The sequence below is a fragment of the Triticum urartu genome, chromosome 1 (assembly GCF_003073215.2).
Source record: "Triticum urartu cultivar G1812 chromosome 1, Tu2.1, whole genome shotgun sequence".
In the NCBI taxonomy this organism is placed as follows: domain Eukaryota; kingdom Viridiplantae; phylum Streptophyta; class Magnoliopsida; order Poales; family Poaceae; genus Triticum; species Triticum urartu.
The window spans coordinates 460709923-460723524 of record NC_053022.1 but is presented as its reverse complement, the minus strand read 5'-3'; the positions used below and the strand labels follow the sequence as shown (position 1 = coordinate 460723524).

Here is a 13602-nt window from a genome sequence, read left to right as displayed (position 1 = left end):
ATTCCGGCGGGTTCCGGTTGTTGGGTAACAGGTAAATCTCTCTCTCTCTCTCCCTCCCTCCTTCCCTCTCTCTCTCTCTGTGTGTGTGTGTGCCCTACTCTAGAACCATTTGATTTCATTTGGTTTGATTTCGTTGGATTTGCATCGCTAGGGTTTCAGCGACGACGACGATAGACTGCTAGGGTTCATCCCCTCCACCTTCATCACCTCCACGACATTGACTACATATCGACGGTGAGTTCATCCCCTCCACGACATTGACTGCAAATTGTCGGTGACTAGGGTTTCAGTTTGGCAGTGCAAGATAATTTGACTAGGTAGGAAAATTTAGGAGTTTGTGAGAAACTAGAATGTGAAGTGAGTAGGCCAAATGAATAGAAACTACAATGTGAAGTGAGTAGGCCAAATTAGAAGTTTGGCAGTGCATGATAATTTGAATAGATGGATAATTTGCATGTATTGAAACTGCCATATGGATATATAATTTGTGTTTGTTGTAGGCATTTCAGTACACATGTTGAAGCAGTGCCAAATGAGTGCAAAATCATGCTCTAGGCATTTTGATACACATGGCAATGTTTGGTTGCCATCCACACTTATGTGCCACAAGTGTGGCATGCAACAGTTTTTATGGTGGCCGATTGACTAAAGTGGGGCATGTGACTCAAAAAGTGTGGCATGCTAGTTCATTCTTCCAATGGATGCTAGTTCAACTGTATGTGTTTGTATGTGTAGAAACGGCCATGTGTTAAATAATTAGGAGCGCATATGTTAAACTACTTTGTCTAACAAATTATTTATTTGTTAGGTCATGGCCAATTCTGGGGGCAATAACAAGGAGGTGTACGATGTGGACATGCTCAACAAAGATTTGTTAGACTCATCAATATACCATCAACAACATGCAAGAGGTGAATGCCTCGCTAAAGGCAGAGATTAAAGAGCTGCACAACAAGAGTGTTCAGCTCGTTCAGAAGACTAAAGCTAAGGGACGAGAGGGATAAGCTGATCGAGGAGAGGGATGAGCTGAAGCAGGAGAGAAAACTCCTCAGGGCAGAGAGGAATGAGCTCAAGGTGGACATAGCTCATTTCAAAAAAGATGGAGAGGGCAATTGAAAGAAGATTCGCCAGCTGACGTAATCCTTGATGAAGAGTAGTTCTTTAAGTATCTAGTCCATCTTGAGTTGGTGAGTAACTTTTTTGAAGTTTAATTAACTTATTAAGTTGATGGGTATCTATTGAGTAACTAGCTAGTACCTTTTGTGAAGTACAATTATTTAGTTTGTGAAGTAAAAAAAAATATTACCAAAAAATCAATTTGCTGGGGTTGGCCAAGAAGGAACAATAGTATTAAGATGAACTTACCGCTAGTGTTGGCCACGTGGCATGCCAGCAGCACATAAAATACTGCTGACGTGGGCTCCAACACCATCACTACCTTTTAGCAATGACATCATATTGGTGGCGTCGGACGTCCACGCCAGCAAGGCCGTTTTTGTCACGCCATAGCTAGGCTTTTCTCTACTAGTGTATCTACACGGTTGTTGAAAAGACCCAGGGTTCAAGACCCCTGTACAACGCCCGCAAGTGTCATACTCCAGAGCTTTCGCGCAAGGGCGATCCTAATGGGCTAGCCCCTTAAGTGCTGTCATAAAGCAAGTAGAAAATCCAAAAAATGTGATACTTAGGAATCAAACTCATAACCACAAGTTGAAGGATCTGTGTTCCTTACCACTTGAGTTGCTGAGTGTAACTGATATTCAGGCAGAGAGAAACATTAAGAAATAAATGCAGCAGTAAATTAATTTTTTTAGGAATTTCCAACCATTTATTGAAAAAAATGTGTTTTAGTAATGTGAATAATGTTTGGAATGGTGTTTTTTTAATTCAGACCAAATTTTAAAACTTGGGAAATTTTGTAATATACACTAAACAAATTTTTAAATACACACTGAATATTTTTGTGATATACACTGAAAAGTATTTAAATACACATTGAACAATTTTTTGAAATACACACTAAATATTTTTCAGCATATATCACAAAAATATTTAAATACACATTGAAAATTTGTATACTCTGAACAATATTTAAATACACATTAAACATTTATATACTCTGAACAATTTATAAATACATATTTAAAAAATTGTGATATACAATGAACAATTTTAACGGCCCAAACTGGGGCGTCAGGGAGCCGAGCTCTAGCGAAGCCATGTCCTTTTGACGCTTGCGAGCGTCAAATAGGATCTGCCCCGGGGCTCCCCCACTCTCCTCCCACCGCTGCCGGAGCGACGAGACGAGAGGGAGAGCCCACAGGCAACGGCCTCGCCTTCGGCGGACAAGGAAAACTTGCTCTCCTTCCTTTCGCCTGTGTCGGGGAGACACAAAAAAGCAAGTTACGTATAGCAAACGTGGTTTCTTAACAGTACAAAATCTGCTTCGTTACACGCCGTCGTTTTTCTATTGCTCATGGCAAGTACAGGCCGGCAAGTGAAGCTTCCATGCAGTTCAGAAGAAGGCAACCTGTTGGATTAAGGGTACATGGACTTGTTGCTCCACCAGGATTAGCTCACCTCATCCCACACGGCCCATTAATCCATGACCAACTTGTATTTTCGTTTTCGCACGAATAGGGAGGGTGGACAATTTTTGGATAAACCTCGCAGCTGGCATGGCTATCTCTCCTCACAAAAAAAAGAGAGAGAAGGTGGCATGGCTATCTCTCCTCACAAAAAAAAAGAGAGAAGGTGGCATGGCTATCCTCTGTTCATCTCTAGTGTCCGGGCAGAGTTAACAGGCATACAAGCATACCCCACCATCTTTTCTAGAGAGAAAAAACATAAAACACCACCTTTGCTTATTTGCCATCCAAGATTACCTCATTAAAACACTCATCACTCTTTTTTTTAGAAGATGAAACTCATCACTGGGGCACCAGATTTTGTTGCCTGCAACTGCAAAGCCTACGAGCGATAAACGGAAATCTGGCACCTGATTCTTATCCTGTGAAAAGGACTGACGCCTCCATGGCCAACTTGTTACGTGTGGGCGCCGTTGTTACAGAAAAAGCTGGCTCATTTTGGCCCGCCGGTCGGCCTCAGGTACGGGCACAGGCGCGGTCTTTTTCTGCGGCCTTGTCGAAAATGAAGGCTCGAAGAAGACGGCCCCGCTCGCACCAGCACGAAACTTCTTTTATTTCGCTGAGGAAATCAGAGCAGTAATCTGTCTGTCTGTCGCTGCCTTGCGGCCCACACTCTCGCCCGAGCAGATAGATGGGCTGCACCAGGCCCGTGGTTCAGATTCAAGCCCGAGAATTTCGGCCCCCCAAAAAACAAAGCAAGCCCGAGAATTTCGCTGTCCTCTCCACCACGGCCATGGATCATTTTTTTATCCTAAGATAAGAAAGAGCCCCACGTCCATGGAGCTTCTCCGACGAGATCGTTCAGCGCGAAAAACACCGGCCTTGACGCCGGCGGCAAGCAGTAAAAACCTCCGGCAAGTGCAGTGCAGGCCTCCATTACGAAAAGAAAAAGCCGAGCGTGCTCACTCACAGCGGGCCCGTGCCGCTCCTCACCGTCGCCGTCCGGAAGAGGCCGTTTCCTCATGCCGCACACGGCCGGAGCAGGAGCGGGCCGGGGTGCGCCCGGCACTCGTCACGTCGCGTCGTTTTGCGCTCTGCGCCGCACGTTATAGCCCTGGCAGCAGTACGCGTACCCGCCGCAGGGAGGCCACTCCGTCGTGGCGGCCCGCCCGTAGCTAGCCCGTACCGGAAACGCAGCCCACGCCTCCGCCCTCCGCGTCGCTGTCGGTGCGGCGAGCGTCTCACTGCCTCATGCCGGTCACAATGGGCAAGAACATAGTCTACTAACTTACACACTTTTCTAGACTATGTTACTATCTTCACAGTGGGTAGGAACATCTATATAGTGTCATGCAACAATGTATTTATTAGGTTATAGACTCATTGTTTTTTGAAATGTGTGATGTTCCGGTAATTTAGCTAGTTACCACAAGCACCTCTCTCTTCATTAAATATGTGACACATAAACAAAGTTGTATTAAAGTGTGTGATGTTACTCCTAAGTTCCTCTCCATTATGACCAGCCTCACGATGACGACGGCGACGGAAGTACAATCAATCAATTAAGCTCGCCGTGGGGCCCCGCCTGTCACCGGTCCGATCAGTCAATGCGCGCTTTGACCTGCCCCAGTGCCACAGACGCTCCTCGGGAATTGGGGCCTCGTGAACGCCCAGCATGGCTGCGTGGAGCAGCGGTACGTACGGTCCTCTTGTCTTCGGGCGGATTAACTAAACCGAGCAACGTGCTCCGATCAAGACGAGCCGGGGTTGGTTTTCCATGGCCGGCCGGACAAAAAGTCCCCGCTTTCGACCCGGCTCACGTGCCCCCACCCCTCGTTCCTCTCCAAGCACTAGCACTAGCAGCGCACTCCACCTCCGTTCTGCATGCCTCTCGTAGGCCTCAATAATCTTAATCTATCATAAACCCCGTGACCCTGCCGTAACAGCAGCGTTATGCTACTACCAAACCAAATCACTCTACGGGTTAGCACTGTTGTAGCAGTAGGAGTAGCACGACCAGCCTGACGCCAACTCGTCCGTGGTTCGGTTCCTGCTGCCCGGCCCAGATCTGGATCGCATTATGCAAGCGGCTAAGCCAGTCTTGTGCACAGGCACGGAGCTTGCAGAAGCCGCAATGGCCCGGCGTGATGATGAGATGCGACTGCGCAGGCGATCCCGACTCTAGCGACGATCCGGAAACTGAACGTTATCTCCGTCCCCCATGTGTTGATTCCTTCTCCGCCATGAGTGATTAGCGTGCCATGCATGTGCCTGCCTCTGCCCTGCCTCCTTTCAGATCGCCACCCCATCGATTAGGTAAGCTACTACTAGCCCAGACGGGAAAGCACGGCGAGAGAGAGGGAGAGCTACTTGTTGTTACGAGTGCGTGCTCTAGTCTCCAGTAAATGGTGCAGAATCTAGAACAGTGCCAGCCCTTGGATTTACTGAGAATAGGCTCCAGTGGAGGGGTGTGGCCGTGGCGTCCTCGATGCGCTCCAGCGACCCACGTGATCCGATTTAGCGGGCCGGAGTTCTCGTAGTTGGATCGAGATGCGTGGTCATGTGTGCGCGCGTGCCGTGCGCGGGCGAGGGAGGCAAAGCGCGGGAGCTCAGAATTTTTAGGGGTTCAGTTCAGTGGCGCGGAATCTTTGACCATCAATGCCGTGCCCTTGCCCCTGCACGACGAGGGTTTAACTTACTGTATTATTTCTCTTAATTGAGCAAGCGGTTCTTATCTAAAACAGGACCAACGCACCGTACTGCAGCGGGCGCCGGATGTAATCGTGCTAGTAAAATCTTTTGAGCAAACATGGCCATGATGGAGGAGCATCGGGTAATTATCACGCCAGATTCGCCACGGAGCACAGAATTAACGCGTGTACTGCGGGGGCTGCAGAGCGAGTAAATATTACTGTCACCGTCGCGCACAGAAATGGGAGCGAGACGCAACGCAATGATGTTACTGCCGCTGCGCTGAAACTTACCTACCCACTACCCACCCCGTGCCCTCTCCTCTCTGTCGTTCCACGGTGAAACGAAACGCGTTCTGTCAATTTACTTACCGCAGCGGTAACAGATCGCCGGCCCGTCTCCATCTCTCTCTCTCCCTCGGCGACCCATACACGGGCGATCGGATCGGCACTGCTCCTCCGCGATTCCATGGCCCCTCCCCGAGCCCTCGCCTCCGGCAGCCCCGAGACATCTTTCCGGTGATGTGAGCGAAGAGCAAGCGTCTTTTCGCTCACCCTGCTGTACCGAATGAGCAGTGCGTTGCATCTGCTTTAACCCGTCGCCACTGCCAGTGTCAGTAGCCTGCTCATGCTCATGCTCATGCTCAATAATAAACGTTCCTCGTCGCAGCTCCTCCACGTGCCCGTGCCCGCCGTGCCACGCTCGCGTCGCGCGCGCGCGCAGCTCGGTGTTCAGTACACTAGCTAGCTAGCTCACGCGCCCACGCCACCTTTGCTCCCTCCCCCGCGCTTGTTTCGTGGCTCCTCTTTCTTTCCGGCGGGCGGGGCACGGAGTTGGCGGCGTCGGGGGCGGGCAATGCCGTCGCGGGCGAGGGCGTAGGGCAGGATGGGGTGCCGGAGCTCGCGGCTGGACGCGGCGGACGTGTCCCCCGTGGCCGCGCTCTGCCGGGAGCGCCGCGACCTGATGCTCGCGGCGGGGGACCGCCGGGCCGCGCTCGCGGCCGCGCACGCCGCCTACTTCCGCGCGCTCCCGCGGGTGGCCGACGCGCTCGCGCGGTTCGCGCACGAGCACCACGCCGCCTCGCCGCCCGGGTCGCCCGTGCTCACGCTGCCCCCCTCCGACCACGACGAGCCCAAGAAGCCCAGCGCCTCCAGCTCCACCCCGCACACCGACTCCGGCCACTCCCACCTCCACTTCCACTCCGACGCCTCCGACTCTGATCCCGACTCCGCCGACGACTGCGCCTGCGATGACCCCGGCCACGGGCACGGCGCCCGCGGCAAGATCCCGCCGCCGACTGGAGTGCCCCAGCAGCGTCACATCCCAGAGCCTGCAGCGGCCAGGCCGGCCATGCCATGGCAGGGCAGGCCCGCCATGCCCTGGGATGGCAGGCCCGAGATGCCGTGGGGCGGCATGCCCCAAATGCCGTGGGACGGCAGGCCCGAGATGCCATGGGCGCAGGCCTCCTACGACGCCTACCCTTCTTCGTTCCCAATCCCAGATGTCGCAATTCCCAATGCCTACTACATGAAGGCCAGTTCGGCGGCGGCGAACACGGTGTACCAAGAACCATACGGCTACAGCAACTTCGCCACCAATGTGCCTTCCTACATGGGGTACGAGTACGGGTACAACAACCCAATGTACGGCGTGCCGGAGGGGGGCCAGCCGGTGGAGCATCGTGGCCGGGAGGCGGCGGCTCCGGCGCCGCCGCCGCCGCCGCCGATGCCGATGCCGGAAGCGTCGCCGTGGGACTTCTTCAACCCGTTCGACTCCTACAACCAGGACCTTCCACACTACAACCAAAAGGGGTTTGCTCCGGACGGGTCGTTCTCCAGCAGCCCCAACTCCAGCGAGGTGAGGGAGCGGGAGGGGATCCCGGAGCTGGAGGAGGAGACGGAACACGAGTCGTCGATGAGGGAGTCGCTCAAGGCGAGGAAGGCGGTGGAGAGCACGGCGTCGAACCGGATCGACAATGCGGATGTCAGTGCCAAGGTGAAGGTGTCAATGGAGCACACCGAGTGCGAGATTGACAGCGTCCTCAGTGCTTCGGTTCTCGAGTCAGGGGAGGGGAGCGTGTGTAGCTGTGACTGTGACAATGCCAATGCTGGAGGAGGAGCGGCAGCGCCGGTTGGCGATGATCCGGCAAAGGTGAAGAGGGTAAGCTCAGAGGAGCACTCATCCATGGTGGTCGGTGAGAATCCGCCGCTGCCGAGCTTTGGGACGAGGGATGTTGCAGAGGTTGTGGAGGAGATAAAGGAGCAATTCAACTCTGCCGTCGCCTGTGGAGATGATGTTGCCAGGATCCTTGAGGTCGGGAGCATTCGGTACAGACCGCGGAGTAGAATCTTGAAATGTGAGTATACCCGCTTCTCTTTTCAATTGATTGTACATACATGTTCAATTGCTGTGACACTGAAAGTGTACTCTGAATTCCTAACAGCATCAGATTCTTATGCAAACTCAAGCCAACTTAGCTAATATGCTCCTGTATTAACTTAGCACTAATTTTTTTTCCTAAGGTTCATATATGAGAATTTTTTTTTCCAAAAAGGAGATTAAACCTCCGGCCTCTGCATCATTATGATGCACATAGCATTTTCTAGTAATTATTAATCGGAGTACATAACATAATGTATGAGATATGGTATTGTGTATCTTTCTTCTGATCATATTGATCTGTCCACAGAAAGAAATTCTTCCTCACCTTGCCTGCTCTTTTTCAATCATACTATGTCTTAATAGGTTAACTAACTTGGCCATTACCTTGACGCAGTGATAGTTTCACGGATGATAGGAACCTTTGCCTTGTTGTTCTCTGAACCTTCAGTGAAGAACGCGGAACAATCAGCAATTGGTTCATCCAGCAGAACTCAGAATTCAAGTAAAAGAATCGATGGTACCAGCGGTGTTGAAATTAATACCCTGTCTTCTATAATGGACAGATTGTATGTGTGGGAGAAAAGACTTCATAAGGAGATCATGGTATGCTACTCTTCATCATAAAAAGTGTGCCTTTATTCCTGCTGTCATGATTCCTATAATGATCAACTCTCAGAAGTTCAAAGCCTGATAGTGCTCTCAAACTCTACGTAATATTCTCCATCTGTCGAGCTCGTATGCTCTGAAATGCATTGGTTGACTCATATGCACAAAATTGAGCCTCATAGTGGTGTTAAATTAATTTTATCTTTATCTATGAAGTGGTGCTTTTCATTTTTCATGCGTTTTTTTGCAAGTATCTCATTAGCATTTTTCCTTGAATTTTGTTAGGAGGAAGAAAAGTTGAGGATTACATATGACAAAGAATGGAAGCGCCTTAAAGAGTTGGATGAGAGTGGTGCAGAACCGTATAAAATTGATTCCACACGTGCCTCTATAAGGACACTGCTCACCAGAATCAATATTGCAATGAGATCAGCCAAAGTTATTTCTAGGAGAATCCACATACTACGGGATGATGAGCTACATCCACACCTCGTTAAGCTCATTCAGGGGTATGTGAAGTCTAGTTCAACTTTTTTATCCTATTGAGTTGATCTTGAAATGGTTGAAATTCCAAGCATTTATTATTTCTGTGAAATTGTTAGGATGACATTCACTACTTTTTTTATTTTTGCAGTCATAAGGAACATTGTTGCCCTTGTTTAAACCATGCTACAATGTGTTGATATCATGTCCAATATTTGAATTATTAGCACTGGATGTTGCAACAGTTTGAATACAGTTTTTTTTTCATGAGAACCATCGCAACATTACCTATGATCAGCTACTTTTAGGATGTGTTTATAATCACAGTTTAATTGGATAAATTTCTGATTGCGCCACTAAATTAAGCTTCAGTTAGGACATCCTAAAGTTTGGTTATCCTGTTTTGTATTGAGCAGGGCACTTGTCATGTAAACAGATATGGCCTTGGCCTCTTATGTGACTTGCTTTAATAAAACAAAAGATTCCCTGGCACATAGCTATTGTCTCAAACAGTATTTTTTGCTCATTTATATCTTGCAAAGATTCTTGATCTCCTACTATATTGCAAGATAAGATTTTTCAGCGGACTGACCATAAACTGTTGTCATTATGGTGCAGGCATGTTAGAATGTGGAAATTCATTCTTGAGTGCCACAGGAAGCAATTTCATTCCATACTTGAAACTAAATCTCATATTCTTATCCCCAAGAATGGACCTGAAAGAGAAACATCCAAGGTTACACTAGAACTAGAAATGGAACTTCTGAACTGGTGTTCCTGTTTCAGAAATTGGATCATATCACAAAAGGCGTATATCGAAACCCTCAATGGCTGGTTACTCAAATGGCTTCCTCAGGAAAAGGAGGAAACATCCGACGGCATCGCGCCGTTCTCTCCTGGTAGACTTGGAGCCCCTGGTGTGTTCATCACAGCAAATGATTGGTGTCAGACCATGAAAAGGATACCAGAAGGCGCTGTCGTGGATGCGATGGAGGCTTTTGCTGTTAATGTGCACATATTATGGGAGCGACAGGACGAAGCGCAGCAGCAGAAGATGAAAGCCGACTATTTATCTAGAGACTTCTCAAAGAGGCTCAAATCTCACCAAAAGGATCAAGCCTTGCCTGGGCATCCTAAAGCTGGTAAGGCGGTTTTACCCGACGGCGACAATGGCAGGGCGGTCAATAGCCGCATGGTAGCTCTGGATGCATTGCACACAAGATTGGATGAGCAGAGAGCTAGGCATGAGGAGACTGTGAGAGAAATCCAAGAGTCAAGTGCAACTGACCTGAAAGCAGGCCTGGCTCCAATATTTGAAGCGTTGGAGTCTTTTACTCAAGAGACACTGAAAGGTTATGAGAATGTAAGGGTTCCTGACAGTGGTATAGCCTGATTTCAAGGTCTTCGCCCTTTGCTTCTGAATGATGGTCTGTACAATGAGAAGAGATGATCTCAGGAGTCAATGGTAATAAGATATGCCAATCACAATACCATTGTACCGAACTACGTAATCCAGAAATGATTGCAGATGATTCTGAACAAACACTGGGGCAGTTTCCTCATTAGCTATTGCTGCTTCTACCAAATGATCTGCCAGGAGCCAGGAGTGAATTTGGTTGGAGCGCCTCAAAGGAGGGCCAGGAAATTTTGTAGCCATTTCAGCTTTGTGTACATATATTAGTTCAGTTAGTGGTTATGCAGAATAGATTATTGTTTCTGTAGAATTTGACCTGTACATTGTAACAGCTGTATTTATGTGCTGGTCTCCACTAAAAAAATGCGCTACTGAATGCAGATGTTCTCCGCCTTCTGCTCTGTGGTGTTGTCTCCTTGGAGTTTGATGTTTCAGTGAAGTTGACTAAAAAATTGTCTCCCTTAGAGCAAGAAGAAGCGATTGTTGAGGGAGAAGAGAATTTTCTCAAATACATCACTGTTTTTTATAAAAACCTTATTTGGACAGGCTGATGGATCTTCTATTTCCTTTAACATCCAAGAGGCTCAGAAAATATTTACATGTTTAAATTTCTTTATTTTAACTAAAAATGTAATAAAATGTTCCCTTAGTTTAATAAAAATATTTATTGCCAGTAAAAAAATGTAAAATTTGTATTTGGGAAATGTTACCATGTATTCAAAAAGTGTTCAAAACATGTATTTTTTTAAATATACATGATGTGTTTGAAAAATGTCTGGCATGTATCAGAAAAATGTTTCACGTGTGCTCTAAAAATGTACATTGTATACTAAGAATAAAGTAGATATGTGTTGGCAAAAAAGGAACTGATAAAGAAACAAAAGAAAAGCAAAAAAACCTGAAGAAAACCAAGAAGCAAACAAGGAAAACGAAAGTTCAACTAAGAAAAAAAAAGAAAAACCAAAAATCCAATGAGAAAACAAAGAAAATCAAAGTAAAATGAAGAAAAAAGGAAAAATAAATAAATAAAAGAAACCAAAAAACCCAAATAAAACCAGACCAGGGCGAACCTACAACGAGCTAGCAAACTGCACTACAGCCTGTTTGGTAAACATTTGGGCAAGGAATGAGAGTTTGCTCAAGGGTGTTTATGAAGGGATTAGGTATGGGAAGTAGATTTTTACTCCCATTTCCCTGTTTGGCATATGATGTGAATTGACGTGGGATAGAATTCTGCTCACGAATTAACAGGATACCCCCTGAGAAGAAATCGGTGGGAATTGGTTTTCTCAACTCCCAGTCCCCTTCCCACTTAAACTCCCATTCCCTCTAATCAAACAGTGCATTTTTAATCTCCTTACCCCTCAACTCCCATTCCTCGTCTCTAATTCCCCTGAACCAAACACACTGTAATGGGATTGTGTTCTTTTCGAAAACTATTTTGGCTATCTTAGGCAGCATAATGACATAAATAAAAATGATCTTTTTGGTTATCTCAACGTGAATATCGGCGATGGAGAAGCACGTCTCAACGCTGCAGCAGCCACCGAATGTATGAACAGCCTTGAATGATATCGTTGCAGTCCATGGTGGACTGAAAACAATACCTCATGACCATCTTGGCCTGAGCCAGAGGATCACGGACGAAGCACTCAATTTTTTTATTTTTATTTTTTACGGAAAAACTTCTAATCTATTTATCTTCAATCATGATAGTAAAACAAACACTAGAAATAAAAAATACCTCCAGATTCATAGATCACCTAGCGACAACTACAAGTATCGAAGTGAGCCGAAGGCGTGCCGCCGTCATCGCCGGAGCCGGGCACAACTAGTTGTAGTAGACAGTCGGGAAGTCGTCGTGCTAAGGCCTCATAGGACCAGCACCCCAGAACAACAACCGCCGCCGATGAAAAATAACGTAGATCGTAAGGATCCAAACCAAAGACACACGAACGTAGACGAATAACGACGAGATCCGAGCAAATCCATCAAAGATAGATCTGCCGGAGACACACCTCCACACGCCCACCAACGATGCTAGACGTACCGCCGGAACGGGGCTAGGCGGGGAGACCTTTATTCCATCTTCAGGAAACCACCACCGTCTCGCCTTCCTAAATAGGACACAAACCCTAGCAAAATTAAAAAAACGACTAAAAACAAAGCCCTTCCGTCGACCCTTGTTAGGATCCACCGCGTCTCCATGGCCGTAGGGCCACTGAAGACGAGGCGGACCTGCATCGGCGTCGACAAGAAACACAAACCCTAACTTTCTTTCTTAGGAAAGGAGGAGAAGGCGGAGACCTGGCTTTAGGTACGTGCGATGGTGGCGATGATTAGTGCAGATGAACGCACATACTCCCTCCGTTCCAAAATAGATAAATCAACTTTGTATTAACTTTAGTACAAATTTAATACAAAGTTGGGTTATCTATTTTGAAATGGAGGAAGTATGAGGAAGCACTCAATTTCACGGAGCTAGCTTCTCAACCCATTGTTCCAGCTGGTTCAATTCTTCCAGTTGCATGCTTTATGATACAGTCTGCAAAATACATACATATGTTGTCAATCTGTGCCACTGCCTATTCACGTGCAGCATGTCCCCGTTCGGAGTACTTCTTTTTGCACCAATTAAAACACCATTGTTGTTTTGTAGTGCATCACAGAGGAGGCCAAGTTAATGTGATATTCTTTGCTAGAAAAGGAGGAGCTCCTTTGGCCTTTGCATCTGGACGATGCATGCAGCCATTTTATTAATTATTCACATAAGACTTTATAAAGTCATACAACAGTAAGACTAAAGCCATCGTCTAGGCAACATCTATCGCTACTCCTATCCAGTTGATATAAGGATGCTGTTAGTCTGGGTATGAGGCCGTCGCAGCCACCTGCCATCAATCCATCTTGAGTGATGTATTGCTGCATCTATCTTGCCCGGTCTAGTTGCCGTCGACGCCACCATGACACCAGACAATGCCACCATCCTGCGTTCGTCCATCGTCACACGCCCACCGACGATTCCCCGCTACTCCATGCCACCGAGATCCGCCGTCGTCGACGCGAGAGAAGGCACGCCAGACCACCTCACGCCTCTTCCATCCGGCGCCGCTCCACAAACGATGCCCCCAATAGGGAACATGACACCGCAGCGTCGCCATCGTTCGATCCGGTGATCTTAGGATTTCTTCTAGAGCGGCACGAGTAGGTTAACGACAGTTGCTTGACGATGTCTTCATCAAGTTAATGTGGTATTGACAATGTCCAACATCAATGCTGATGAGTTTCCGGGATAGACTGTGGTAAATGTATTTTGAATTTTGCACCGAGGTTCGACAGGTTGCAGTCGACATTCTGACCACCTACAAAGGGCCTTACTCTAAGCAAGTCTATACTACCATGCTGGTATGTTCATGCCTTACCTAATATCCGGTGTTC

The 13602-nt window shown here is 47.6% G+C and overlaps 1 protein-coding gene across 1 annotated transcript; it reads left to right on the top strand.

Annotated features, from left to right (window-relative positions):
* The first annotated feature begins 5679 nt into the window (after positions 1 to 5679).
* LOC125518993 (protein ROLLING AND ERECT LEAF 2-like) lies at positions 5680 to 10565 on the top strand. The gene is made up of 4 exons (XM_048683880.1): positions 5680 to 7635; positions 8056 to 8264; positions 8553 to 8776; positions 9369 to 10565. Exons 1-4 carry the CDS (start codon positions 6165 to 6167, stop codon positions 10141 to 10143), a joined length of 2679 nt encoding a protein of 892 aa, XP_048539837.1. The 5' UTR covers positions 5680 to 6164; the 3' UTR covers positions 10144 to 10565.
* Positions 10566 to 13602: the final 3037 nt, after the last annotated feature.

What these genes read in the sequence shown, in the direction of transcription:
- LOC125518993 (XM_048683880.1), top strand. Translation starts at nt 6,165, where the DNA reads ATGGGGTGCCGGAGCTCGCGGCTGGACGCGGCGGACGTGTCCCCCGTG. An exon ending in GCGGAGTAGAATCTTGAAAT is followed by an intron (nt 7,636 to 8,055) that starts GTGAGTATACCC and finishes ACCTTGACGCAG; the next exon opens with TGATAGTTTCACGGATGATA. An exon ending in CTCGTTAAGCTCATTCAGGG is followed by an intron (nt 8,777 to 9,368) that starts GTATGTGAAGTC and finishes ATTATGGTGCAG; the next exon opens with GCATGTTAGAATGTGGAAAT.